At 41.0% G+C, this 23,353-nt stretch overlaps 3 protein-coding genes across 8 annotated transcripts; 2 read left to right on the top strand and 1 right to left on the bottom strand.

Annotated features, from left to right (window-relative positions):
* The first annotated feature begins 1,735 nt into the window (after positions 1–1,735).
* LOC124337573 (cartilage oligomeric matrix protein-like) lies at positions 1,736–13,158 on the top strand. Of its 5 annotated transcripts, XM_046791605.1 has the most exons (21): positions 1,736–1,868; positions 2,057–2,233; positions 3,717–4,066; positions 5,213–5,354; positions 6,411–6,527; positions 7,153–7,191; positions 7,393–7,466; positions 7,558–7,615; positions 8,109–8,279; positions 8,470–8,589; positions 8,672–8,772; positions 8,843–9,061; positions 9,132–9,284; positions 9,355–9,459; positions 9,540–9,647; positions 9,803–9,820; positions 10,232–10,400; positions 10,478–10,655; positions 10,770–11,445; positions 11,523–11,760; positions 12,145–13,158. In XM_046791605.1, exons 1-21 carry the CDS (start codon positions 1,760–1,762, stop codon positions 12,240–12,242), a joined length of 3,420 nt encoding a protein of 1,139 aa, XP_046647561.1. In that variant the 5' UTR covers positions 1,736–1,759; the 3' UTR covers positions 12,243–13,158. The 5 variants fall into 5 exon arrangements, with proteins under 5 accessions (XP_046647561.1, XP_046647564.1, XP_046647563.1 ...); XM_046791608.1 differs by lacking the exon at positions 6,411–6,527; XM_046791607.1 differs by lacking the exon at positions 7,153–7,191.
* Positions 13,159–13,383: 225 nt separating this feature from the next.
* Positions 13,384–16,334, top strand: LOC124337574 (elongation factor Tu, mitochondrial-like). Of its 2 annotated transcripts, none has more exons than XM_046791611.1 (8): positions 13,384–13,457; positions 13,665–13,783; positions 14,000–14,126; positions 14,214–14,420; positions 14,495–14,573; positions 14,646–15,511; positions 15,588–15,730; positions 15,809–16,334. In XM_046791611.1, exons 2-6 carry the CDS (start codon positions 13,668–13,670, stop codon positions 15,506–15,508), a joined length of 1,392 nt encoding a protein of 463 aa, XP_046647567.1. In that variant the 5' UTR covers positions 13,384–13,457; positions 13,665–13,667; the 3' UTR covers positions 15,509–15,511; positions 15,588–15,730; positions 15,809–16,334. The 2 variants fall into 2 exon arrangements, with proteins under 2 accessions (XP_046647567.1, XP_046647566.1); XM_046791610.1 differs by lacking the exon at positions 13,384–13,457 and having other exon boundaries at positions 13,467–13,783; positions 15,809–15,913; positions 16,001–16,334.
* On the bottom strand, positions 15,801–21,361 carry LOC124337575. The gene is made up of 8 exons (XM_046791612.1): positions 20,863–21,361; positions 19,735–19,919; positions 19,556–19,645; positions 18,164–18,296; positions 17,934–18,073; positions 17,169–17,330; positions 16,811–17,009; positions 15,801–16,402 (listed from the first exon to the last, which is right to left on the bottom strand). The coding sequence occupies exons 1-8, from the start codon at positions 20,948–20,950 to the stop codon at positions 16,275–16,277; spliced, it is 1,125 nt and encodes a 374-aa protein (XP_046647568.1). The 5' UTR covers positions 20,951–21,361; the 3' UTR covers positions 15,801–16,274.
* Positions 21,362–23,353: the final 1,992 nt, after the last annotated feature.

The following is a 23,353-nucleotide window of genomic DNA, read 5'->3' as shown; positions in this document are numbered from 1 at the left end:
CAAAAAAAGTCTCAAGGCAGAAAAATAAAAATTAAAAAAATGATTAAAAGGTGAATAACAATTTCTTATTTCCTTGAGGATTATTATTTCTCATAAAGAAAAAGCTGTTGGAAACCGAAAAAAAAAAGAAGTTCATCGGGATCACTTTTGGGTAAATAAAAAAGAAGGATTATATCCTAATATACCGTGACACACGACGGAGCGTATAACACGAAGAAGAAGAAGAAGCTATCTAGCGAAATAGTGCTTGGACGAGTTAACAACAAGAAGGGCGTGTTATAGGGCGCGTGAAAGGCGAGAGAGCCAAGCGTTTGGAGCCAACAGTCATCCAGTCCACCAGGAGCCGTAAAGAAAACAGAAAAACGACACAGAGGGTGGAGATGGCATCCAGCCCAACTCTAAATTTGTTCGCTCCAAAATTCAAAATGTTTAAAAAAAGAAACCGTCAGTTGTGTTGTCTTGCGTGTTTTTTTTTTCTTCTTTTTTTCTTTTTTTGTTTTTCTGTTTTATTTTTTTATTGTGACGACTGCCGAGTGAGACGTTGGGGTTCTGCCTTTTTTTTTTTTTTCGACCGCGACTCCATATACTATACTATATTCCCCATGTGCGTGTGCGTGTGTGTGTGTCTCCGACGATTTCTATTCTCAGTTTTGTCCGGAGTCGTCAGCCAAAGATTTTCCATCTGCTTTTTTATTATTTCCCGTGCGAGATTTTTCGAGATTTATCGACGTAAACCGGGAGCGAAATACTCTCCGGACATGTAATATAAAGAATAGAGGCAAAACGGGCAGGAGACAAATTACATATAGCTTTTCGGGAAATTGTTGGGTGTAACAATTCGAACACGAAACAAATAAAACCAACCCCAAAAAAAGAAATCAACTAGTCCATAAAAAGAATCTTTTTTTTTTCAAATGGCTAGTTTTGTTTCTTTCCTCGTGAGATCGTTAAGGAAATATAATCTATTCGCGTCTCGATTTTCACGAGCGACAACTGATTGATCGAGGTCAAATCAGTTTTTTTTTGTTTGTCGATTCTTTTTTATTTTGGGGAAAAAAATTAAATTCGTCGATGGAAACGAGCAGCGAGAGCGGGGGGAAAAAATGACGTAATAGTAAAAACAGCCCGGTCCGTCATCATCTCGTGACGGTTTTAATACATATTAGATACGAACTCGTGTTGTTATTATTGTTGTTGTTGCAGCGCTGTGCTGTGGGCTACACGCTATATTAAGTCTTTGATGATTAAAGGAGCAAATGAGCAGAGAAGGCCAGCAGCACATTGAATCATTCCGACTTCATACCACTGAAATGCTGGGGCGGCGTATCTTATATGATAGCCTCTTCTCATCTATGAGCGCTCCGCCGCGGTTGGATACGCAGAAATTGCTGCGCCTTTTTTTCCTCTCTCCACCCTACCTCCCACCTTCCCTCCCCACCTCTCACCCACTCCCGGAGTGCGTAACTGCTGCTGCTGCTGTGTGGCGGGAGAAGGAGGAGCGACTGGTAGGAATGAGCTGAGGGTATCCAGACGGTTGACTGTTCAGTTGCTGGTGTGGTACGGAGCCGAGGTGAAGCCAGTCATCGGAGCTCTGCGGTGATGAAATCTGTCACCGCCACATAATATTTTTTGGGTCTTCTCTCACCAAAAAGAATATCAAACAGGACAAAACAGAAACACAAAAAGAAACAATTTTGATTTCGATTGAGAAGCAGACGGAAGTCGTCGTGTTTGTATTGTTGTCGCCAATCGCGACACAATGGTGAAGTTGCTGTTAACTAGGATGCTGGCCCTGGCCGGCATCTTGGCATTTCTGTGCACTCTGGTGAACGCATCGACTTCTTCCTCCCACCTTCATCACGATCAAGGTTCGTTTTCAAATCCTCAATTCCCCGTTTATGTGTTTAAGTTTGAGCGTATTACTATAGCGCGACACATTTGTTTGTTCGCTTCTTATCAACATTTCGTTGATGACCTAATAATTGACATGTCTGCTACAGAAATTCAAAGCCAAAAAATTTAAAAGAATGAGTTGAAAGAATTGATTGTTTGACAGGTTTATCGGAGAAACTATCCGAAGTGGCGAGCCGCGATGTCGTCTATCTCTCACTGAAGCAGGTCACGCCACGTCGTCGGGCCCGTCCAGCCAAAGAGACTTTACTGTCCATCGAGCCGGCCCAGTCGGTAGAGCACCATCGTTTTTCACTTCACGTCGATCGTCGTACCAAACGAGGTAATCATTATTTTCTCTTTTTTTAAAATATCCTTATGGTGACGGCCAGTTTTATCTTAAAATTGGCAATCATCTTTCCCAGCTGCTTTTAATTTTGTGTCGTGTGTCGATAGAAACGATTATCCAATATCTATATAGTCTAAATGTATAGGGCTGTCGTTGTAGTAGGATGGGCGGTCTAACTCAAAAAGAGAATAATAGCGTCCGAAACCAAACCGTGTCGAGAGTCCCCCCCTTTTGAAAAACTAAAAAAACTAAAAATCTCCCAATATACATATAGGACGGCAACGTCAACCTGATGCTTTTTCTATAACTAGTATATACATATATTAGTGTGACCTTATTCCCAAAATAGTCGACGCCCTCTATTCTCCATCCAGCAGATGAGCCGAGTAGAGCACTAAGCAGCAACCGAAAAGGCATCATTACGAACAAAGAACGGGCCAGAGAGAGAGCATAGCTATAGACAGCCAAGGAGAAGATGGCAACAAGTTATATACCCCAGAATACCATCATCGTTATCTATACGCTGTAACTCTCTGGTCCACCATAGGCTGCTGCTCGGCTCTGTCTGTCTCCTAGCAACTTTTGGGTTGTTGAGAAGAGGATCGTCATTCAACGTGTGCAGAGTTTGTCTCGTGGGTTGGCCAAAGTTCGGCCAAACAACGTCGCCAATGAGGAGAGACTCTCCTCTGAGCTGCTGCAACTCATTTCGACGTGTGCGCATAATGACACACACACAAAAAAGGTCCATCCATTAAAAAAAAGAAAAGTGACAGGGGGTTGAAAAAAGAGCGACAGCACAGCCGGGCAGCCCCAGCAGCAGCAGCAGTCGAGCCGTATAGGTGAAAATGCTTTCAATCCATCACGAGAGAAGCTTAAGTGTATTGCGCATTCCGCCAAGAAAAAATAAGCTTTAGACACACACACACAGTTAAAGACCCGGAGCTCGCCTGGGTTGGTAACTGCATCAGCTCTCTTTCTCTTCTCTCTTCTCTTTCGTCGTCTCCCATTCCCGAGGATAAGACGAGCGCTCAACAGCTCAGTAAAATATAAAACAACCAAAAAAACTGCGTGCGCGGTCGCTCGTAAAAATTTCAACCAAATAAAATAAGAAATGGTTTGAACGAAAACAAAAGCAGAAAAAAAAACAAGGCGTCCAAATTTTTACAGTCTACGAGTTTGTATGTAGTATACGCAGGGAAATATATACGTCTGCAACAAATGAATAGGATTTTTTGTTTTTTTGGGATTGAGTGGCGTGTGATTAACTAACGTGATTTAAAACGCGCGCGCAATTCCCCATTATAGTTTTTAATTGAATTTCTGTTGAAATCCCGCTGGGAATACGAACTATTTACGTATTACGTCTTGTATGTATCACTGGGAAATGAAAGAGCGCTTGCATGTATACGTACTACATAAACACGATCCATCGTTAATCTGACATTTTCCCCGTTGATATTTTGACACTTTTAAACAGTCATCGTGGAGACGACGGACGCCAAAGGAACGCTGCACTCGTCCTATCTGTTGGTGGATGGATTGGAGCATCGCTCCGTCATCGACAACTTGGTGGTGGCCATCCATCAGTCGCCAGTCGGTCAGAAAAGTCGCCATCGACAGCCGGTCGAAGAGCTGCCGACGGATGAAGGGTTCGCTGCGGCCGAGTCTGTCGACAAGGAAGACGGACAGGACGATCCTGCCGTCGACGACGACGATGATGAGATCAAGGCCTTCGTCTATGTCGACTGTCAGCCGGTTGGCATCATTTCACTGGCCGGCTCTCTCAGGCACCTGATCCAGCAGTCGCCATCCGGAGCTCTTGTCGCGGTAAAATATTTCCAAAATTTTAATAATATTGAATCCCGCGCGTGATTATATTTCGTTTTTTTTCGCATTCATTTTTCACGGAGAATTTCGAGTTGATAGTCAAGGACTTTGAAAGTCGCAACTTGTCTCTAAAAGGTCTAACTGTTCTGGTGGGGGGGGGGGGGGATTTGTTTAGCTATTTCATTTTTCCCAAGGATTTCGTGTGTAGGTCTTAAAGTAATATCGTCGGTTGTAAAATAAAGAAAAGGTAATAAGCGTAATGCGAGATGGAGATCATTCACTATTTCTTGGTTATTAAAAAAGGACGACCTTGCAGGCTTTGTAATAATCGTAGATTTATGGAGCTAATATCAAAAGCTGGTTTCAAACCTTGAATATGGGCGGTGCTGGGGGGGGGGCTATAGAGGAATGAAACTATTTCAGGTTGGTATAGGCGTCGGCGCTGATCACACTGGCGAAATGATCGAATTTATGGATCGGCTTTACTCGCCTCTGCGAGCTCGCAGCAGTCTCGGACTTATAAGGCGAAGTCTGATTGACTTATGATCATCATCAACAAGGAAATCGTGTTTGTTATTTTTGCAAGTCTGCGTGCAAGATGCAGCCGCTCCCATCCACAGCAGCGGTTACCCCCCCAAAAAAAACTTGAGAAAAATGCAGAAGAAGTAAAAAAAAAGATCAAGATGAATCGACCCGTCCTACTGGTGTCTCTCATGTTCTACCCAGCAGAGCCACATCAACACAAACAAGAAAAAAAATAAGACAGAAATAATGTGAGAGCATTGTGTGTCGTCTATGGGCAAAGGGTGGAGAACAGTCCTGCCGGATCGCCTTATGTAGCGACAGGAAAAAGAAGAAAAAGAGAGATCAAATATCTTGAGGGGCGTTGCTGGTTTCACCTCTCTTTATTGGCTGACAAGTTCAACGCAAACAGCACAGCATATAATCTATCGAACCCATCCACAAAGGATTCTTTCCCATGCATGGGATAAAGCGATGCTTATGGCCACCTTTTTTTCACAGGCGTATATTAGAGCCAGGATTTTTCGGTTCAATTGAAAAACACAATACCAAATTTGAATCTATTTTAAATAATTGAATTCTATTTTTTTTTTTACCGGTTTGCTGCTGTTTTCTCCGTGATAGTCTCGGGATCGGAGGTTCCCCGTCACGGTCGACTCTGACGTGCCAACGGACAAGGTCTTGAAGCGTTACGGATGCCCTGCCACTGCCGACCAGGATATGCAGGCCGTCCAAGCCAACGAGATTTATTCTTACTCCAGACGAGGTAAATATTGCAGTGCAGTCACATGATACACCTCCCAGCGTCTATATAGTAGATTATGTACGTTCAATCTTGGCCGGCCCTTGTCGAGACGGGACTTAAGCCCCTTCTCGCAGCATATACATACCCAGAGATAGAGATAATCAAGATGAATGATTGTGACTCATTCGAAATCTCTTATATGGCCGGACAACATGATAAGCTTATTCACTTTACATTTTAAGTCGACGCCATTTCCACGTTGCAATGAAAAGGTTTTTTTTTTCTTTCTTGATTTAAACTTAAACTGCATTTGCATCTGGTGCAGTAGGTCCATAATAAAAAAGCCATTACGCATTAGGGCATGTGTGATCAAAACAGACACCAAAAATAACTCTTTTTCAAAATCCTAAGTAAATACGGTTGACGACGTTGACGTGTAACTGAAAGCGTGTCGACCCCAAACCGACAAGGCAATATATTTTCTGGGAATCTTTTTGGGAGCCTCTGAATTGTTAGAAATGGTTCGGCCTGTCAAGAAAAACAAAAAAAAAAAAAAAACATTTTTTTGTTTATGAATAATTCATTAGTCGAGGGGTATGCTGAGCGTGACTGGCTGTTGAGACCATCACGCAGCGCGGCCGCCTCGACACTCCTTATTGGGTAACACGTCACCTTGAATGGATCCATAATTTGTCTCTCTAAATCGCTTGCGTAAAAGATTCAACGGTTAGACAGCGCTAGGACGTTGCATTGTCCAGCACCTATACAAATGCCAATAATTACCAATTTTAAAAACCTATAAGGTCGACTAAAAAATGAAATCAAACAAGGGAAAAGAAACGCCTATTTAAAGCTACTTAGTCGGATATTACTATACGTCTGGAAAATAAATGCACGTTTGTAGCTTTCTCTTTTCTTTCCCCCCCCCCCCCCCTGTAATGAGATGTGAATTTATCTGACATATTCTGATGCTTAATTGTGAAATTACATTTGGGCTGTCGCTGCTGATGCTACTATACAACACACGGTGTTTCTCTTTTGGGGCTTGATTTGGGCCGCATCGTTGTCATCGTTTAGAGACGTACGGTCCGGTCCGAAATTGCGCCAACACGGTGACAGGCCAAAAGTGTCCGATTTTCAGCCAGCCGACCATCGTTACCTCATCCACATCTTCCTCCTCTAGCGCGGTGAGAGGTAAGACACCAGCAGTGGAACTAACCATTAAATCTGAATAATAAGAATTCCTTTGGACTGATCATTTGTAAATTATCAAACTTATATCTAAATTGCATGTGTATCATTCATTTTTAAATCATTTAGACGTCTCTATAGATTGGTAGCTCCACCACCCCAAAAAAACATTAAATAATGGGCTTAACTTAAATGCCTTGCGAGACGACTTAAACCAAAATTTTCATTTTGATATGTTGCATTCGAAATAACAGAGGTTGAAATTTATTCGGGATGTTTATCTTATCAAGATTTTTTTTTTAAATAAATGGGAGATGTACATATTCCACAGGTTATTACGTTCTTTTGCATCCCCTATTTTCTTTCATACTTTTTTTGTTTTGTTTTGTTGGGATGTTGTGTACATATTATTCCTCTCTCCTCCTCTTTCGTTGTCTTTATGAAGTTCGTTATCCAACCTTATATCATCTTTTTTGGGAATCTTATTTCATTAAAACCAATTTCTAGACGGTTCTGCCTCTCTTGCTGGCTGTACTATTATTTTTAGTTTTACATACAATAGCCTATTCTTCTTTTGTTTGACCTGTCTTGAAGTAGATTTGATTAACTCGGGTGGGTTGTTTTGCAGGTGATATTCCCGTTGTTTCTCCGGATTTGGACGACCGAGGTAGAGAGCCTAATCCCTTTCAAACTAAATTATCATTTTCTAAATTACCTTTTTTTCTACGTTTCATTCATTATCAACTAATCCTTTTGTTCAGTTGTCTTTTGAAACTTAAGCATATCTTTCTTTTGATTTTTTTTTTGTTTTTCACCTTCGTTAATTGACTCTATCGACTCACCAACTGCGATTGATTCGCTGATTTAGATGGGGCTCTTATTAAAGTCATCAGCGAACTGATTGCCGCCATCAAAGAGCTGAAGGTCGAAGTCCAAGCCAACGTGCGTAAAATGAATATATTCAAGACAATCTCGTTGATGATCTTACTCGGCGCTGAATGCAATTAACATTGACGTCTGTTGATTTTTACAGAGGCAAGAAACGCGCCATTTGAGGGACGCGCTCGAGAACTGCGAGGCCTGCAAACCAGGTTAGTTATTGGACAAAAAGGCAAAAGCCCAGATTGATGCGCGAACAGTATTAATTCTCTAAATCTTTTAAAAAAATACTATACTACTGTATCTTGATTGCACACACATCAAATACTGCTGGCGAGACATTTTTGAATTAAGTAAAAAAGAAAAACAAAAGATGACTGTACAGCTTTTCAGATTGCCAAAATGCCTGTAATTATTAATTTCTGAATAACTTTTTGGAACTACTCGAAACCCACGGCCTCGGGCCTTACACTTAATTAAAGCTATGATGCAATAACGCGGAAAGTTCAATAAAGCGCCGTAGAATCGAAATGCAATGTTCGAATCATTACGAAAAAAAAACAAAAAAATTACATCAAATGAAATTTCATTGACATGCAAACAATCAAAACCCTCAATTTTGTTTTCTAAAAAAAAAAGAAAAAACCATTTAAAAAGCACAAGTACGGAAATCAAAACAAAACAAACACTCACTCACATGTCCAGGCAAACCAAAGAAGGACACTTGTTCGTCCACCCCACCACCTTGCTTCCCGGGCGTCAATTGCATGGAGACGGCCGACGGGGTTCGATGCGGACCGTGCCCGCGCGGCTACATCGGAAACGGACGAACTTGCCGGCCAGGAACCACCTGCGCTGATCGACCTTGTTTCCCCGGTATTTTTTTTTTTCGTTTGCTAATAGTCAACTACTCTCTTAAATTCGTCATTATAATTAAAATTCTAAAAGAAAAAAACAAAATGCTCGAACATTTAAAGTCTAAAAAAACTGCACGATGAATGTGAACGTTAAAAATAACAGCATTTAAAAACGTAGAATGATTTAATATTTTGTGATTCATGTGTAGGTGTTCGCTGCGTGGATACCGAGAACGGCGCCCAGTGCGGGCCGTGCCCGGCAGGATTCGTTGGTGACGGACAACGCTGTCGACCGGACAACGCTTGCAAAAGCAATCCCTGCTACGCTGGTTTGAATTCTATTCAAAATATTTTTGTTAAAAATTACAAATCGTTTTATTGTTAATTTAAAAAATGAAATCAAACAAAAAGGTGTGACCTGTCAGAATTTGGAAGACCCTCCCTATTATCGGTGTGGACCTTGTCCAGCTGGTACGACCGGAAACGGAACTTTCTGTAGCGACATCGACGAGGTAAATTTGGCTGAAACTGCCGTCCGGCGTTTGTTTGATTCAACTGATTTGGGTTTTTCTCGTTGCAAAGTGCGATTTAGCCAATCCTTGCGACCCGCGATCGCGCTGTCACAATTTGATTACGGGTTTCCGCTGCGATTCTTGCCCTCCCGGCTTCACCGGACCGGCCGTCCAGGGCGTTGGTCTGGACTACGCCCGTCTCAACCGGCAGCGTTGCGTCGACATCAACGAGTGCGCCGACGGGAAGAATGGCGGATGCGTCCCTAATTCGCGCTGCATCAACACAGAGGTATGTGTTGGAATTGGAATGTGCATGGAAAATAGTTTCAACATCCGAATTTCATTTTTCTATCATGTAGGGTTCGTTCCAATGTGGTGAATGTCTGGAAGGCTTCTTTGGTAACCAGGCGGTGGGCTGTGAGGACACACCCGGGATGTGCCCGGACGGAACCCGCTGTGATGCCAACGCCGATTGTGAACGACCGTCAGGCAACGGTCCGTACCGTTGCAAGGTATGACAAGGAATATATGCAAAATGAAATCATTTTTAACTCATTTTTCTACTATCGCCAAATTGTTTAGTGCAAAATTGGTTATGCCGGAAACGGTAAAGTTTGCGGTCCTGATCGCGATCTGGACGGTTGGCCCGACTACGACTTATCCTGCACCGATGACAAATGTCGCAAGGTTTTACCAAACTGAAAATTAAAAAAAAATCCATGTTAGAATTGATTTAAAAACTTTGCCGTTTGTTCAAATCTGTGCAGGATAACTGCGTCGACACGCCCAACTCTGGACAAGAGGACGCTGATCGCGATGGGATCGGAGATGCCTGTGACGATGATGCCGATAACGACGGTATCCCCAATACTCCCGTAAGTACCAGTCACAATTTCACCTTTTTCTTTTAAAAATCGTACAGTATATTCGTCATAGCCCGACATTATATATTTTGTACATTAACATACATGTCATTATTATTTTTAATTTTTTGTTTTTATATACCTATCAAATCAATTCTTTATTACAGCGCGCCCTGAGTGGTCCGGTAAATTCTTCGTTTGTGTTTGACCCAACAAGTGTTTTGTATCTGTATTTTTATTATTTGTCCATTTTTTAAAAACTCAATTTTTTCTGATGAATTTAAATCAAAGAAATGCTAAGCATGATAGCTTCCGTATTCGCTCTTCTGGTCACAAATGTCCATCTGAAATTCAGGCGAGAGACATCATAAAAGAAACCAACAAAACAAACCTATCAAAAATGCCACGCTATAAAAGTGCTGAATGACATAAAATTGTGTTACAATTAAAAAGTCAAAAGACGAAACGAAAGTGAATTTTCGATTAAATAACCCCATAGTGTCCCAAAATACCATTACGCATGTCGGTATGATCATTTGGATGATGATAGAGAAACTAATTTGATATTTTTGATTCATTTTGATGACCGATTTCAGGACAATTGCCCATTGGTAGCAAACCCCACTCAAACAGATTCGGATCCGGAAGGCTCCGACAAAAAAGGTGACGCTTGCGATAACTGCCCCACAGTTGCCAATTTGGACCAGGAAGACACAGACGGTGATGGAAAAGGCGATGCCTGCGACGACGATCTCGACAATGACCGTACGCAAATGAATTCAATATTTAGATTCCAGCAGTTTCGTCACCCAATTTATTATTTCGTTTTTTGGCACATGCAGGAATTCTCAATTCTCGTGATAATTGCCCCAAGACACCCAATCCGGATCAACGCGACTCGGATGGCGACGGCCTGGGCGACGCTTGCGACAACTGTCCCAATACGCCCAATCCCAATCAATTCGACAGCGACAGCGATTTGGTCGGCGACGTCTGCGACACAAACATCGATCGTGACAAGTAACAACATTTGTTTTTGTTTGTTTTGTTTCAAAACGACGATATCGTTATCTTGATGGAAAAATATTTTTTCAAATTGCTTTTTTTTTGTTTCTTTTTTTAAACACAAAACAGGGACGGTATCCAGGACTCTTTGGACAACTGCCCAACAATTCCCAACAGCGACCAGCGTGACGCCGATAACGACGGCCTGGGTGACGACTGCGATCCGGATGCCGATAACGATGGCATCCGCAACGAGAAGGACAACTGCCCGATCGTCTATAACCCCGATCAGGTGGATACGGACCGCAACGGAGTCGGAGACGCTTGCCAGGACGATCAGGATGCGGATAACGTGCCCGATTTCTTGGACAATTGCCCCAACAACTCAAAGATCTACGCCACCGACTTCCGCACGTACCAGACGGTCGTCCTCGATCCGGAGGGCGATTCCCAGATCGATCCCAACTGGGTCATTTACAACAAAGGCGCCGAAATCGTCCAGACGATGAACAGCGATCCGGGTTTGGCCGTCGGCTTCCATCGCTTCGGCGGTGTCGACTTTGAGGGCACATTCTTCGTTGACACAGAGATCGACGACGACTATGTTGGCTTTATTTTCAGCTATCAGGACAACGCTCATTTTTACACCATCATGTGGAAGAAGAACACGCAGACCTACTGGCAGGCAACACCTTTCCGGGCCGTCGCCGAGCCCGGCATCCAGCTCAAATTGGTCAAGTCTAATACAGGACCGGGTCAGATGATGAGGAACTCGCTTTGGCACACGGGCGACACCGAAAATCAGGTATATAATCATATTATAAAAATAGAGCTGGAATAATTTTTGTAAGATAAATAATCGAATCGTAACGCGATTATCAGGTGAAATTGCTGTGGAAAGATCCCCGCAACGTCGGATGGAAGGAGAAGGTGGCCTACCGCTGGCTGCTGCTCCATCGGCCCAAGATCGACTTGATCCGTCTGCGTATCTTCGAAGGAGAGAATATGGTGGCCGATTCGGGCAACGTCTTTGACTCTACCCTCAAGGGCGGTCGATTGGGTGTCTTCTGCTTCTCGCAGGAGATGATCATCTGGTCCGATTTGGTTTACCGATGCAACGGTAAGTCATTAAGCCCAACATTTCTTGTATTTGAATCATTCAAACTAAATGGTCGGTATGCATATGAAATGACGTCTATGATTTTTGATGAGTTTGACATCATTTATGTGACACCCGCGTGATGCTGTGTTGATAAATGATGGTCCCTCGTGCTTAATTTTGGCAACAGATTTGAAACTATATTTGTTTTTAAACCAAGTTAAAAATGTTCGTGTGTTTGCAGTTACAGGAATGTTATCAAGTGCCATGTTAGTTGACTATTTTTAGCAGGCTTATTTGAGCGTCATTTGAATCGATTCTCGTCTGCTTGGATACAGCTCACTTATCATTTTTGAATTTGTTAATCTGATTTGTCTCTTTTTGCTTATAATTCTAATCTTATAGACGCCGTGCCTGAAGCCATCTACAAGGAACTTCCACCCCGACTGCAGAAGGAGGTACAGGTGGACCGCACCCGGGCACCGAGTCTTTCCGCCAACTGAGCCGGGAAAAACCAATTTTTAAATTTGCTGCACGAAAATGGAACAAAAACAAAACAAAAGAAATAGAAAGAAAAGATAATCAAACGACAAAAAATCAGCATCTTACTCTTCACAAATTCCTCCAAGAGAACAATGAAATAAATAAAGCCATTTGAAGAGGAAATCATTAAAAAATAAAATAAAAACAAGTCGACGACGTGTGTAGAGAAAATTCTGATTCTTGTTTTATCCGGATTTTCATGGTTAATATGAATTTGTTTTGCTTTTTGTTGGTTTTCAAAATGGGAATTGACGCAATCCCAGCCGGCCATTTTTCATTTTTCGTTCAATACTTTTAACACATATAAACACAAGAATAACGAAATATGGAAAGATAAGAAGAAAAAAACACGTACAAAAAAGTACATGCACATTTTTATTGTTTTCTTTGTTTTTGATCCCACGTTTTGAATCTTTTTTTTTTCTTATTGTCTTAAATGAATTTCGGAAATGAGAATGTTTTAAAATTTGTAGTGTCAACGACGATGTGGTGGAGGAGGTCAAAACCAGCTTGTAACCAACACTATTTTGTCTAAAAGCAGCGTATTAATATCAATGTATATCGCAATCACTGAAAGCAGAAAACGAAAAAAAGAAAACAAAAGGGAAATATTGGTTCCCTGGATATCCCTTTCACAATCAATGCTTGCTCATTATGAATATATATGCCTTTTTTTCCTCTTTCCTCCCTCAACAACACACCAACCAAACAAACAAATGAAACCACCCCCGAGCTCTCTCTATATCATCATTCATGCGCGCACGCTACAATTTTGTTACAAGGGTTTCAAATACGCTGCTGTACCGTCACACTGCCAGAAAACGATGTAACTACAAAATGGCTTTTTTTCCGAAATATACAACAGTGCCTAATCCATAAGTTGAGTTTTACTTTTACCAGGATTCTTTAATGAAGCACTAAAAACCTTGATTGATTTTTTTATGAATAACATGACTATCGTGGGGAAATAAATATGAAAATCGAACGGAATGTAGTTATTTTCCAATTATGAACGGGAACTGGAGATGTCTGAATCTGAAATAGTGAAATGGGAAAAATTCAAAAATTAAAACTAGTAATCCGAACAACCGCCTGAAAGAATAATAAATTTGACAATGTTGGGCAGATGCAGACGAATTATGAGTTGATAGAAAAAGAAAAAAAGAAAAACATTGGTAAACAAGTTTTTGACTTTTTTCTTTTTTTCACGGATTTGACTTTGAGCGAACTTTTCATTTACATTATAGTTATCATTTAATCATTGACTAATTATTCTCGTTATTTATTAATAATAATATAGCGTTGTATAACTTTATGCTGTTTCTCGCACCGAACTTTTGCGATTGTTAAAGTTAAAAACGATCTTGTATAATTTTTTATAGAGAATGGTTGCTACTACTGTTGTACGCAAAATGTGTTCATGTAGTATTCGATTACTACCTTTATTGAGATCACATTCTTTGCTAAGAACGCCGATGCTATCGCGATTATTAATTCAAAGGTAAAGTGGTTTAAAAGATCATTTCTTTCTTCAATTCATGGATTTTCATACATAGGCTACTTACCGAACTCAAATATTTAACTATTTAACTTTCAGATAGTGTTTTTGTTTAATTTAACAAACATTACAAAATGTAATGTCTTAGTTTGTAAATTCATTAAAAGAGGATGAACTATATTTTTTGCATTATTACATTAACTGTGTCTTTGTCTACAGATTGACATCATCATCACCTTCTCAATTCAGCAAAACTGAAGCCCATAGTGCTCAGTCTAGCAACTTACCTCATGCCAATATTGGCACCATTGGCCATGTAGATCATGGGAAGACAACACTGACTGCGGTATGGTACTATTATTTAAAAAAATAAAACAAAAATATTTAATCCAAAAAAGTATCCCACCATAACCCGCCATAAATACAAATACAGGCTATCACCAAAGTCTTGCAGAAGGATGGGTTGGCCAAGTATGTGTCATACGATGCGATTGACAAAGCACCAGAAGAAAAGGCACGAGGCATTACAATCAACATCGCTCACGTGGAATATTCCACTAAAAATAGACACTACGCTCATACAGACTGTCCTGGTCATGCCGACTTTATCAAAAACATGATTTCTGGAACTTCCCAAATGGTATCAGAACCTTCGAAAAATCACATGTATCTATATAATTACAGGCTTCTGAGTATAGATTTCTTGAACAATAGGATGGAGCCATCGTGGTAGTTGCTGCGACAGACGGCCAGATGCCTCAAACTAGAGAGCACCTTTTACTTGCGAAACAGGGTAAAATAATCGATGTTTTGTATGGATTTAATTCAATAGAACTCAAATAATTTCTGTTTCTTTTTGGTTTAGTTGGCGTGAAGCATCTAGTAGTCTTTATCAATAAAGCTGATATAGCTGACAGCGAAATGACCGAATTGGTGGAGATCGAAATGCGGGAATTAATTTCCGATTTCGGCTTCGACGGCATAGCAACTCCAGTCATTTGCGGCTCAGCTTTGTTGGCATTGAAAGGCGATGAGAGTAGAATGGGCGTCCCATCCATTAGGAGACTACTAGCAGCCATCGACGAATACGTTCCTACACCTCAAAGAGACGTCACATCACCGTTCTGGATGGCAATTGACAGCGCATTCACCGTACCTGGCCGAGGGACTGTGGTCACGGGAACTATAAAGAAGGGAACGCTGAAGAAAGGTGATGAAACCGAACTCTTGGGGCATAATTCAGCCATCAAAACAGTGGTGACGGACGTCCAGGTGTTTCGGAAGTCAGTACCTCTTGCAGAAGCTGGTGAAAACGTTGGTCTCTTACTGCGTTCCATCAAACTGGATCGGGTCCAGCGAGGTATGATGCTGGTGGCCGCCAATAGTGCAACAATTGGCAATCGTTACCAAGCTCAGCTGTACCTGTTAACGCGAGGTGAAGGAGGCCGTAGCCGTCCCGTCATCTCAGGCTACATTCAACAAATCTTTAGTGCAACATGGAATTTAGCTGTGCGAGTGGATATGCCGAGTGACAAAGACATGCTTATGCCAGGAGATCACTCCGTCGTCAACCTCACCTTGCTCAAGCGAATGGCCGTCGAACCCGGACAAACTTTCACGATCAGAGAAAACAATTACAATGTTGCGACCGGCATCATCACCAAGAAATTGAGTGATGCCACTTTAGTTAAAGGAGATTCTCTGGACAAAATAACTGTGGCCGACTAATTGGTAATTCGATTTGAATTTCAGTTGTATGAATACAAATCTTTAGAAAAATTTTATTTTTTTTTTAAACTCCTTCCAGTCTTGGGTTATATAGTTCTTCGAGCAAGGATCGTCGCCTTTATTACGAGCCATGAATTATTGTTTTACAGTTCTTTGTGTTATCCGGTACAACCTAACCTTGCGTTATGTGATAGAATATCAAGATTTAATAATGAAAGTCCGGTATTTGTCTCCTTTGTGAATCGAATCAGTATTACATTAGTAAGTAGGTAGTTAGTAAGTAAGTAGTTGATTGAAAAGTACAACGACCCTGCTTCACTCGGCTACACTCCATAAATCGGAGGGAAAGTTGATGCCTTATTAGGTTTTGATCCAACAATAATTTGTGTTTATTTTGTCTTAATGGTAGGCTACCTTATTGTCAGTATTTTTATTTGTCTCTATACATTTTGCATCGTGTTTCTTTCATCTTATATTTCTTTTCGTTTTGAGGTCACAGAAATTTTTCCACAAGTTCAATCAAATATCAAATTGCGACATAGTTAGGTGTGACAGCTATTGATGATTACATTAAAACATAGCCATTATGTAACGTTGCAGTGAATTACATTAATATTGCTTCAAAATAATATTGAAGGATTCATATTATACCTTTTCCAAATAACTCTTCCAATGCCGGATAAAAATTTGGATAATCAATGGGACTTTCTCCACCATTTTTTGTGCCTTTAATTTATTTTTTATTGAGTTCTGAACAAACGACTTCTCAAAAACATTTGGCATGCATTGTTTGAATAAAAATGAGCATAAGTAGCATCCAGCTGAACGATGATTGACCAGTCATATTAACTAGTGAGCTCGTCCCCGAGTCCGCTATAGTAGCCTTTGGCGATCCTGTAACAAAATTACGCATTATCAGAAATTAATCTTTGATTAAACGGAGAAACCTATTGTTGTAAACGATAGATAAATCGAATTATATCGCGGCTTCTTGTTTTCAAATTATGCCGTTTCAGTGACGAAAACCATTAGACATAGCTGATTTCCATCAGAGCGAAAGATCGAAACGCAACACTAAGGAATTGATTCGTTAAGAATTTCTTATTTCCACGTAATTAGAAATTTTAGTTACGGGAGCGGAAAAATGGAACGCCTCAAAGAGCTTTGAAAATTATGACAAATTAAAATGTTACATCAAATAAAATTGTCATTCAAAATTTCCAATCGATTTTTTGTTTCTAGTAACAATGGTAGAAGCAAACTACATTTCAGAGAGTTATTTGGTTTGTTTGACGCACTCACCAGCAATTTTTGACATGGTCGAGGGTTGGAATTCGTTCTCTCTATTAGTTCCAGTTCTGCTGCCATTCGGACCGACCACAGCTGACGGATTATGGTTAGTTGGACGGTCAGCTGAGCCCTGCTTTTGTTGTCGGATGTGGATCTCTTTTGTCTTTTTAAATCCACTGCCGATTTGTACCACGCAAGAGACTCGTAACCACTGCAGATGAAATTGAGTACCAAGGTAAAAACGATGTTAGGATATAGCATTAAGAATTATGAACGAAGCCTCCTTATCCCAATCCTCTTATAGCTCCATATATAGCACCACTCTATTTCAATGATAATGACTCATTTAGCTAATGTGACTTTATATTACCTGATTTTTAAAGTGACGTTCGGAAAGAGTTAATTCCAAGACAGAGTTGACGAATTCCAAGGGTTTTGTCGCACCGGTTCGTGAGTTCATTTCGGCTTCACCGCTCTGTTCCTCCACTGCACTTCTGCTGTTCGCCGTGCTGTAGGGACTGCTGGATGCCACCTGCATCCGTCGGAGCATCCATAAAATATGTGAATTTAAAAGGCACGTTTTCGCTGTGTATTAGCGTCGACTTAATTCAAAATTATGCAATGTGCAGTGCATCTTTCATTTATCATGCCAAATGCATTTGTTGCCTTTTTTTTCTTATCTTCCCCGGTCTTTTTATATTCTCATTTCAGTGAAAACCATGTCTGGAAAACTAAAATAGGAAAGCAGTGCACCATCAAACGAATACTATATATGCAGTTGCCATTATTTTATTTGTTGTCGCAGTGAGCCTATACAGCATATAAAGGAATCCCATGTATATAGCCTTTGATGTGAAGAGCTCTCTTTCACAACTGACGACCCAATCACTCGACGAGAGAGCACACGTCAATGAGGACGACGGAGAAGCATAATGCGTTTTTGCCTTGCCTTTTTACAGTCTGTTGCATTTTAACGGTTCGATTTTCGCATTCAATTTCACGAGTTTTTTCCGGAGTATTCTTTCCACTATCGGGAAAATAACGCCACTAGTTGGTTGTCGGGGTTAAGTAGGTACAGGTATAGCGACTGATAATGTAACACAATATAATGACATGTACATTTGATTGGGCCTACCGGTTCGCCATTGATAAACCAGGCTATGTGAGCCGGTGGTCGACTCTGGCCAAAAGTGCAATTCCACTTTCTCCGGTCGCCCGTTCTGGCCTCTTCCAACGGCGAATCTTGTACCAGATTCAAGGATTCGTTTTCGACATCTTATAAAAATTTAAAATTAAAATATAAAATTTGTCAATAAAACGAGATGATGTCATAAAGTATTCATAAAATTAAATTGATTGATTTACCAATGACGGTGAGATTTGCCTCGGCGAAATCAGTGTGGAAAGTCCCCTCTGCCGATACTTCGCATTTGTACGATCCCTCGGCCTCCGAATTGACGCCGCGCAGTATCACTTTGCCCGGCTCCGTCGCATCCGTCTGTATTATATTAATTCAATCAACATTGATGTACACAAAGCAGTGCTGGGGCCATTCACGGCTTTGTTTTATCACTGGATTATTGCCATGGCCAGTGATGATTTGCAAACCAAATTCAGTTGAAAATAACGATCGTCTATTCATCAATAATATAGGCTAGTATAAAAAGCTATTAGCCTAGTTTGACTCCGGTTCGTAGATATATCTGTAAACTTAAAGAAATTAAACGTGATCAAAGAAGCCCTCACACGGCCTGTATTATCCGGAACCACGTCAGCACGTCTGCGGACAATCTTCACTTGATGAGGCGATAGCCACAATGAACCTTGGCCCTCAATAGGGACCCACCCATGATACTAGCCAATCATTCAATGTCTATGCCCACCTAATGAATTCTCTTGATTTTCCGTATTAAGCCCCTCTATATATACGTTCTATTAACTTGGTTGATATCACATCATATTTAATGATATTTTCTGCCTTTGAATAGGCTACAAATGAGCGTCGGATCTAAAAAAAAAAATAATTAAAACTATTTGTCTTCAAAAGAACCGCCAAAACCTGATAAAATATAGCCTATATGATAACTCAATGGCGAAATAAGATCGTCTCTACCTCGTCTACGTGTAATATACGAATGCGATCGTGATATTGAATGGGTTTGTGGATAAATGAGACGAAGGCTGTCGGTTTATTTCGATCGGCTCAGCCGCGCCGCACTGAGCCGTGAACATTGTAAAAGACGAAAAAGAAAATCTAACGATCGTCTGTCAACGAGTTTCCGACTCAAAGTTTTGATATATCTATATAGGGATGATGTTTTATGTCTGTTGGTTTGGACTATAGTACGTTTGCGGCCATCAACATATATAGTTTGGACCGAAAAAACTCATCAACCTCCTGCTGCAGAGTTTTAGCTTTCGGATAACATCTTCTTCAACATCTTTCGGATAAGGATGATACTATAGGAAAGTCTTATACATGTTCAGTATGTCATCAAATGTAAGACGAAAATGTCGGGAAAATGTGCAGCGATCTCACTAAAAAAAAAGTTGCGTCCCTTTTAAAATGTCCAGACAAAATAGGAGCATGAATCTTTGTTAGACCGCGCTTCCGTCTATTTGTTACGTCCATCGAAAAATGTTCACCGCAAGTCGGAAGTTTTGTTGAATAGCGATCTGCGATTTTATGCTAAATTGCTTTTTGGCGTCGTTATGATGGGAAAGATGATGTATGTAATATAACAGCGCGTCTCTTACCTCTATGTTAAACTGTGACCAATGGAAGACTTTTGTCGGTGGGTTCTCTCTGGGAAGATGCCGGTAAAACTCGTGCGAACCTTTATACCACTTGTATTATATTATATAAAGCAAAGTGAAATAGTTAGAATAGGGAAAGCTTGCGAAACTTATTTCTATGGACGAAATGTGAAACGAACCTTGAGAGAATAGAGCGGACCTGCGGCAGCGGGGTCGTATTCCGTAATAATGCCATGTTTGTGATTACCCGAAATCGGAGTTGAGTTAGAGCCAATTTCCGCAAATAGACAGCGAAGTACCACATTAGAGCCACTCATGACTTGGACCGGAACCAGAATTTGCTGAATCATCAACGTCCCGGACACTGGAATAGTAATAACAATCAAAAGGAATATTATATAATAACGATCGCGGCTATTATATGAGACGACCCATTTATCTTTGTCCGTTTTTTTACCGAGTTTGATGGTCTGGCTCGGACAATAACAACATTGCGTCTGTCAACCTTTTCACGCTCGAGTAAAAGAATAAAACGATTGACAGGTCCAGCAGAGATATAATTAAGTTAAAGCGCACAATAAGCGGAGTTTGGCCGTAGGATATAATCAATTCCGGATTGCGGAAATTGTTTCGTTTCTATGTGATCCAAACTTGGCAAGTTGTTCTGATAGACGGCAACAACCATATAGAAAAACCTTGCGTATATATATAACACGGTGCATTAGGTAGCCATGAATGTATTGTATGTAACATATAAAAAGAGGACGAATTACGCAGCTGAAATAATCCCTTGACGATATAATAAATAAGATGATAGGAATGCTGTGCTGTATCGTGCGCGTAATGAGATCCGGCGGGTCCACGGGTGACAACAGCGCCCGGGGCATTCCTTCTTTTTGATGAGCATTCAGTCGGATTCAACTTCCGTCCCCCTACCGCGCAACCGGGGACCAACGTCCGTGATGGTCACTCGTTTGTTACATATCAAGTCCGATGGCTGATTGATTAGCGCAAAGCTTGCTCTAGAGCTATGCTACACTACATCTGGCTCTCCACAGTTTTCTTTTTTCTTCTATAAGCCTTTTCTGATGACGAGGATTAATTAGAAGTATATACGGGACAGAGGCCAGGCCTCTCTATTTCCCCCAAGAAAGGGTCAGTTAGTCAACCGTTTTCCATATAATCGAATTAAGAAATTGTGTTAGCACAATCGAGTTGTGATTAGACAATAAACGACACACAGCTTATTCCACAATGAAACTGCTTTGGCGAAATCAGAAAAATCAAATGATCCAATCTCTTAATACCTGTCAGTGTCGTCCAAATCCAGAAGAAGCAAACACAGCACCAACAGTAGCGCCCGCCAAATTCAAACGATGAAATCCCAGTCGTCATTGCCTTTTGTTTTGGTCACCAATATGAACGACGCTTGCAATAGTGATGTCAAAAAAGTTTCAAACTCACACTCTCTGCGCTTGTCGACAGCGTTTTATATTCCGCGTCTGTCACTCGGTTACATATCCGAAAATTCTTGTTTCAGCGATTGAAAAATTTAAAAAAAAAAAAAAGAAAACTTGTTTGACAAAAAAGAACGAATCAAACAAACAAAAAATAAAATATCCAGTGGATATAGAACAGTTGTTCAACAATCGGGAGAGCTATTGCTCCTCGGAGAGGGGCGCACACTTGGAAAGCGAATGATATGCAAGAAACTTATAGAGCCCTATCTATATATATTTCCTTTTTTTCGGTGGAGCGTAGATTATATACGTTTCTCTAAGACATGGCCCGGCGATATATATAAAGGGCGGGACGAACAAACTGGGCGCGCGTGGCGAAAGGTGTACACAAACGTCACGGGACGTTGCGCAAGCGCGTCAATTCCGATCGAAACCCAATTCAATCTCCACAGATTTTATTTTTATTTTTTAAGAATAACTAAAGAAATGTTATAGGCTGTGTGCAATATAGGCATCGATTGTTAGGGCCAAAATCGCCAATCCAATTTCCCGTCCGAATCCATCTGACGATTGGACACTACACTATATTACAGTATACTATATAGCCTGCTGCTCTTGCGTCAACACAATGTGTAGATTCGTCTTTGTTACATTTTAATATGATATTCCATTATAGAGCAGCTCGCGCGTATACTTGGATTATAAGCAGCACATATTCCGTGCATTCCACATTGAATGTAGAGAGGGGTCCCGCACAGTCGCAACTATATAGGAAAACTAGACTAGTAGACTGTGCGCGCATCAGTCCCCATTCACACCACGATCGAACCCATTTTCATTCGGCTGTAACAATAAAAACTGGCAAACAGGAGGCTCTCATATGAGCTGTATAATGCGCCCTTTATAGAGTCTAGTCTCTCCAAAAGATATGGGCAAGAGGTTAATCGAAATAGTCGCGGCGATGAGCTTCACACTGTTCATATATATAGCTAGATTGACGAACGGCCGGACTACATATAGCCTAGATACTACTATACTCTATAGCTCTACTTTATATATGGAAAAGTAATATAAGCCCCCCCTCGCTCAGCTGATCGATAAAGCAAGAGCTCTCGCCTCGCTAAGTAATTGGTTAGATGAATTTGATGGATTTATTATTTGCAGGCCCTATATAAACCCCTTGCTGGGTATAAAGTGCGCAACAAAACAACTCCCCTGTTCAGGCCAACTCGATGACGATTGGTCAATCTTAATCTATGTTTATTATACGTAGAGAAAAGTCGGCTAGAAAACTCTACGAAATAAAACACGGTATTATATATTTCTATAACAAATCCGTTGTTATTTAATTGAGGTGACCATTTTGGCGGCTTGTCGCATATACACCCATAAATCAGACGGCCGTTATACGACGCGGAACCGCCAAGATCTCCAAGAGGATATATATTATAGTATACGAAGCCGCACTTCGGCTTATTGCCGACCGCATTAGCCCTGACGTTAGCCTCATAGACGTTGCACCGCGCGTTCCGGCTTATATACCATGTTATAAGGGGCCTCAACTTTATTTGTCTACTTACTATATATATACGTACAAGTACGAGCGCATTCCCTCCTCCAATGGTATAGGCTACTTGCTTAGAGTGTCGTCATAGATCTGATGATTAAGTCTATACATGTATTTCAACTCGCAATCACATATAACTAAACACAGTTCGTTATGTACTATGTTCCCCAGCACAAAAGAAATCAGGCCGAGGTTCGTTATCCTTTTTCAAAACAATTGCTCCTCGCAGATTAAATGGCGAAAGAATATCGGTCGACTGCATTGACTGCGTCGACTGTCCGATTAGTGGAATGGAGAATGACAGGGGAATGGAAACGACAGCAGTCGCCAGTATTATAGTAGGCTACTATATATAGTTTGGCTGGGCTAAATGCAAACAGAGGATTTGGATTGTTAGCCTATTATATTCAGTTCAGCAGCGCAAGGGATACAGATAATGGTGTCTAGTCTTTTTGGGGGTCTGTGAGAGACCTCGTGATGTCGCTTGGGTAACATACAACAGTATATATATATCGCCGCAGTTGGTTCTTATTCGCTAGTGCTCTGCCTGCGGTGCTGGACGAGTGTCGTGAAATAAAATAAAAAGAGAAAAAAACAAAAAAATTCAATTTGCAACGAGCGATCTAGTCTTCTGTATTTAGTAGTAGTCGCTCCGACTGGCTTTGTAAAGAGATTTCTGGCTGGCTGCGATTCCCTTTTTCGTTATACACATGTGCTGATCCGTTTGGAATAAGGACCGAGGGGTTTTATATAAAGGGATGCGCCGCGTTC

The sequence above is a fragment of the Daphnia pulicaria genome, chromosome 4, assembly GCF_021234035.1.
Source record: "Daphnia pulicaria isolate SC F1-1A chromosome 4, SC_F0-13Bv2, whole genome shotgun sequence".
NCBI classification, from domain to species: domain Eukaryota; kingdom Metazoa; phylum Arthropoda; class Branchiopoda; order Diplostraca; family Daphniidae; genus Daphnia; species Daphnia pulicaria.
This window is presented reverse-complemented; position numbering and strand designations above follow the sequence as displayed.